Below are 6,084 nucleotides of genomic sequence, written 5' to 3'. Positions count from 1 at the left end.
TTACCTGCCAATATGGCGTCTACTAACTGAGAGTCACGTGGGGTCCGGAGCTCTATTAGCATTGTGCTAACCACTCGCTGCCAGTCAAATCGCAGCCTTTGCGATTTGAAAATCTCCTTTTATCACATCGCAATTTAATTGCACATGCAGTTATTCGTTCAGCCCGAGTTGAGTCTCTGTTTAGGATGTTTGTTTTTTAAGGTGTTTAATTTTAAATTGGCGCAGATTGCTTCATAAGATGGATAAAACCAATAAAACCAACATTCACATATTTGTATTTGTAATAATTATCTGTTTCTGTTCAAAGTGAGAGAACAACCTTCAAAGCCTGATGTGGACTCTCAGTGTGGACGCACAGGTGTTGAGACAGGAAATTCTCTTCTCTCTGAGCGTGTGACGTCTGAAAGCTGCAGAAGAGAGGATTATCCTCATATGAACGGTTATACACACAGTGATGACGGTCTCAGGATGCAGGCATCGTCTTTGGAAAAGCAGAGTAAAAAAGCAATCCAGAGAGCAGAACCTAAATTCATGATGGATCAAAGATATGCTGCAGCTGAAGCACACAGACAGCTGCTGGACGATAAGCTTAATCCAAACTCCCAAAAGACCATCGGTTCATTCTCCGGGACAAACTCTTCAGCTAGGATGCTTGGTTTGAGACAAAACTCCCCAGTTAAGGGACAAGAGCTGACTGCAACACAGAATAATATAAAGAAGACCAGAACAAACGCAAATCTGTCTGATCGCAGCCCTTCAAGAAACAGAAATAAGCAGAATAATGCTGTGAGCCGTCAGAGAGAGGCTGCGGCTGCTGTGAAAATGACCAAAGATTCGAGAAACAAGTTCTCAAAAACTCCAAAAGACAAAACTGTCCGTCCACAAGAGACTATAAATGTTCACAAGTCTGTGATCAGGGAGACAAAGCCGTGGAAGTGACTGAGTCCGCAGGATGACTGTGTTAACTCACTGGTATTAGTGCTGATGTTCAATGTGACTGATAAACCCATTTAATTTTGAAGGGAAGATGAGATGAAGAGTAAAATGCTTCAATACTGAACTTTAAGATGTTTTTCTTTCCCAGGATCCACAGATTATCTCTCATTTATGATCTCTCTCTCCCTTTCTTCACATTTTTTATCGCATGTTTTCACTTTTCTCATTTTAATATTTTTAATCATTGTAATTTAATTTTTTGTGTTTGCGACTCAGTTTGAAGTGTTAAAATCACTCTTTCATTAGTGACATTACATTTTTTTGTGAACGTTTATCATCATAAATGGGAAAATTTTAACAATTTTTGATAAGACAGAATTTTTATTTTATTTATTTATTCTTTATTTAACCAGGAAGGTCTTATTGAGGTTATTTTCAAGGCAGTCCTGGCCAAGAGGCAGCAAAAGTTAGTTACAACAGTTTTCAGCTACACAGACATGTACAAAATTACTGAAAGCAGTTACAACACAGGGAATCCGTCTGATTGCACAAGCTTGGCATGGTGGGGCAAGCAGATTTGTCATATAATAGACACAAACCCTATAAACCTTCCATAAAATGTGTTATCAAGATGTCTAAAACATGTATTTTCAGACTCAAGAGTTTCAAAGTTATAATTAGATGTGAGATAGAAACATCAGGTCATGTAATCAGAGACACTTTTAGAACGAATTTGATGCTTCAAACCTGTTTTAGGTGATTTTATTTAATGGAATAAGGTCATGTTTTACCTTGCTGTTTTATTATTCACCACCAGAGGGAGCTCCATCCTCCAGTCATCTGTAGTTTATCCTTTTTAAAATCATCTCAGCTCATCAGATTTAGATTTCTGAACATAAATGATCAATTTGAAGCAGAGTGTAAAACACATGCTCCGTGTTAGACTTCTTGGTTTTATTGACATTTTGCATTCTTCCAGATCAGATGCCAAACACTTTGAGTTTAATTCAAAGATACTTTATTAATCCCAGAGAGAAATTAGAGTTTCAGTGCGCACAATGATTAATACAAAGTTTGGTCATTATTTATCAGCTTGGTAAATGATAAGCAGACAGGATGAATGTAGTTGTAGCTGTTTGGGCCACAGCTGTGTTTGAAACGGGAAACGCAGGACAGCATAGATATAAAAGGGTAAATGTTATCAAATGTTTTTGTTCTTCAGCGCAGGAGCAGCTGCAGACTCTCAAATTAAAATGTAACCAGATCTTGGGTGTGAAATCCTCCCAGAACACAAGGATGAAGATTAATTAGATTTATTCACAAAAACAGATTCTTATTAGAAAAACCCCTATTTTTCTGAACTGTAGCTTAGTTTTCAGCATGTCATTTTCATTTATTTCTCATTTTCCTTGTTCTTTGTAACCAATGATTCCTGAATAACTTCCAAAATGATTAGAGCAGGGGTGTCAAATATGCAAGCGGGTTAAGTCCGGCCCGCGAGATGGTTGTGTAAACTTTATTTTCATACTTTACAATGTAGAGTGAAAATAAACTTATCTTTGTGAGCAAGTTTCCTCTGTAATGAGTATAAATAAACCAAAGCTGCGCTCAAGGCTCACACAAGAACTTGAATCACATCCTGAAGTTGGCCGCCACTCAGGATGTGACTTCTGATATTGATGTTCTGGTGAAAGCTAAAAGATGTAAAGTAAAATGAGTCAAATATACTTTAAGTGATGCATGAAACTGATCTAGCCATGTGATCTGTAAGCTCTTTGAATCACTAAGGAATGTTTTTTTATTGATTGATTTTTTTCAAATTTTCAAGTACACTTCAGGTGTTGTACTTGTACTATTTTGGATACACTGTCCTCAGGCTCCAGCCTTGTTTTATACTGATTGTATTAAAACAAAGAAAACAATCTGAAGTTGTTTTTAATTTACCGGTCTGGCCCACTTGGGACTAGATTTCCCTCACTGTGGCCCCTGAGCTAAAATGAGTTTGACACCCCTGGATTAGAGGTAAAGTCCAACGTACAACATGTGATCACACCATTTGTCTCTGAGAAAAAATAAACGTGATGCAAGACAACCAGATGATTTTTCTAAATACGAGCCATGGAGCTTTGGGAGAATATCGTTTAGATACGCTTTGTCAAAAGCCCACCAGCACTGTCCACATAACTAAAAAAAAGATTGATAATGATAAATGACCCGCACTTATATAGCGCCTTTCAGAGGACTCCAAAGCGCTTTAGACTCATCCATTCACACACTGGTGCTGATGAGCTACATTGTAGCCACAGCTGCCCTGGGGCTCACTGACAGAGGCGATGCTTCTAAGCACAGGTGCCACCGGTCCCTCCGACCACCACCAGCCCAAGAACACAACAGCAGAATTCTCTGTCGGGAGCCGGGATCAAACCTGCAACCTTCCGATTATACAACCCACACTACCACCTGAGCTACCGCTGCCCTTAAGCATCCATGAAGCATCCAAAGAAAGGAACTCTTAAATCTGTTGAGGGTCCCAAAAACTCAGGACTATCAAGACACAAGCAAACACGTGAGATCGCTTTTGTGTTGGAGGTGTTAGAAGGGCCAGTGACCTGAAGCACACCGCCAGGATAACCAAGAGTGATGCAGCACTTATCACAGAAAAAGAAAGTCACAAAGAACAACAAACCAAATCTTAGTCATAAAATGATCATAAAAACTAAATAAGATTAAAACATTTTAAATATACCGGTAAACTGATAAAACTTATAAAATGATCATAAATCAAACCACAAAAATATCATAAAACCATTCCTTTACACCCTGTACACCTCAGACTTCCAGTACAAATCAGAGACCTGTCATCTACAGAAATACTCAGATGACTCTGCAGTTGTCGGGTGTATCAGAGATGGACAGGAAGCTGAGTACAGAGAGCTGGTGGAGCGCTTTGTGGCATGGTGTGGAAACAATCATCTGACCTTGAACGTGAACAAAACAAAGGAGATGATTTTAGACTTCAGAAGAAACAGGGTGGAGTCAAACACTGTTTCCATCATGGGAGAAGAAGTGGAGGTGGTTGAGGAATACAAATACCTTGGAGTTCACCTGGACAACAGACTGGACTGGAGAAAGAACAGCGAAGCCGTTTACAAGAAGGGACACAGCAGACTGCACTTCTTGAGGACGCTTAGGTCCTTCAATGTCTGTAGCAAGATGCTGCAGATCTTCTACAAGTCTGTTGATGAGAGTGTAATCTCTTCAGCCATCGTCTGTTGGGGTAGCAGCATCAGAAGCAGGGACCTGAAAAGGTTCAACAGCCTAATAAAAAAGGCTGGTTCTGTTCTGGGGACGACTGTGGAACCACTGGAGGAGATAATGCAAAGAAGGATTCTCCAGAGAATCAAGAAAATTATGTACAACCCTGAGCATTCTCTTCACAAGACTGTCCGACAACGGAAGAGTGTCTTCAGTCAGAGGCTTCTTCAGTTTCGCTGCAACACTGACCCCTACTGGAGATCCTTCCTGCCAACAGCCATTGTAATATACAATAACTCTTTGATGACTTGATTATTATTATTATTCTGAGCTACTACAGCAATCAATTTCCCTCTGGGATTAATAAAGTATTTTTGAATCGAAAACAACAGAAATATAATTAAAAAGACATTGAACAGAAAAAAACAAAAGATTTAAGTAAAAGTAGCTTTAAATAAAAGGTTTTTCAGATGGTTTTTAACCCTCTGGAGGCAGGCGTTAATCTACCTGGTTACTCTACGTACGTATTTCATGAGCATTTTTTAACTCAGAAGTACCCCTAAAGGACTTAGTAGTTCGTCCTTTTATCAAAACATATTTTGAGCCTGAGAGGGTTAAAAAAATGTCCAGACTGTCAAAACTACGTAAAGATAAAGGAAGCTCATTCCACAATCGAGGTGCAACAATCTGGAAGGATCGATCACCTCGACTTTTATTTCTAGTCTTTGCAACTTCTATAGGGTTCTGGTGTGTGGACCTGAGGGCTCCGGTTAGAGCATAAGGCTTAACCCATGCAGCCGCCAGTGTTGGATGGGATGGTGATTAGAAGAATGTGGGGACATTTGCAACAACTGTATTAAGTGCCTTGTAAATAAAGTTTGATTTGATTTGATTTGAACCAGCTTGACCATGTAGAATCCTGAAAGTAATAGTCAGGATTCTAAATGAACTCTAAAGTTAACGGGTAACCAGTGGAGAGACGTCAGAATAGGAGTGATGTGTGCTCTTCTGTTTGCTCCAGTTAGGAGCCTCGCTGCAGAGTTCTGGATCAACTGAAGGCGGTCAAGGGCTTTTTTGTTTAAACATGTGAAAAGTGTGTTACAGTAATCTAGACGGGAGGAGATAAAGGCATGGAGAACCATTTCAAGTTCATGTTTTGACCCTAACAGAGATATTTCTTAAGTGATAAAAACAGTTTTGGACAACGTTTTTGAGTGACCTTCAAGAGAAATCGATTGGTCAAAAACAACACCCAAAATTCTTTAAGTTTGTCTTGAAGGCAGGAGATAAATGACCAAGTTTTAGACTAATCAGGGGAACCATGCTCTCAGGGGCAATGATCAGACATTCAGTCTTTTCAGAGTTTAACTGAAGGAAGTTTTCTTCTAATAAGCTGGTGATAGAATCAATTATAATTGATAATTTCCCTCTGGGATTAATAAAGTATTTTAGAATTGAATTGAATAGCTGAAAGACACTACTGATTCAGACAGTTTATAGAGCTCAGAATCTTTAAAGGAGCAGTACAGCTGAATGTCATCTGCATATAGGTGATAAGAGACATTATGAAAAGAATCAAGTATCTGTCGAAGAGGGTGTATGTACAGTAGAAACAACAGTGGACCCAAAACAGAGCCTTGGGGTACCCCACAGAACAGATGGGTAGAATCTGACATGATTTGGTTTCTACAGACACTGTAACTTCTGTTAGAAAGGTACGATCTAAACCAGTCTAGAACAGTTCCAGAGATCCCCACCGAGTCACCAAGTCTGTTAATGAAGGTGTTGTGATCAACAGTGTCAAAGCTGCAGAAAGATCTAACAATACTAACACTGTGAATTCACCGTTGTCTGTAGCCATCATGATGTCACTGGAAACTTTAAACAAAGCTG

General features: G+C 39.3%; 1 protein-coding gene across 3 annotated transcripts in view; it reads left to right on the top strand.

Annotated features, from left to right (window-relative positions):
* LOC107377292 (ubiquitin carboxyl-terminal hydrolase 50) overlaps positions 1-2,860 on the top strand; it is a 12,862-nt gene extending 10,002 nt beyond the window's left edge. For all 3 annotated transcript variants that reach the window (XM_054747707.2, XM_054747706.2, XM_054747705.2), the window contains exon 12: positions 308-2,860. In XM_054747707.2, the coding sequence (XP_054603682.2) occupies positions 308-939 (632 nt within the window). In that variant the 3' untranslated portion in view covers positions 940-2,860. The remainder of the gene's footprint in view (positions 1-307) is intronic.
* The last annotated feature ends 3,224 nt before the right edge of the window (positions 2,861-6,084 follow it).

The sequence above is a fragment of the Nothobranchius furzeri genome, chromosome 2, assembly GCF_043380555.1.
Source record: "Nothobranchius furzeri strain GRZ-AD chromosome 2, NfurGRZ-RIMD1, whole genome shotgun sequence".
Classification (NCBI taxonomy): Eukaryota; Metazoa; Chordata; class Actinopteri; order Cyprinodontiformes; family Nothobranchiidae; genus Nothobranchius; species Nothobranchius furzeri.
The sequence above is the reverse complement of the archived record's forward strand: the minus strand, read 5'-3'. Positions and strand labels throughout refer to the sequence as shown.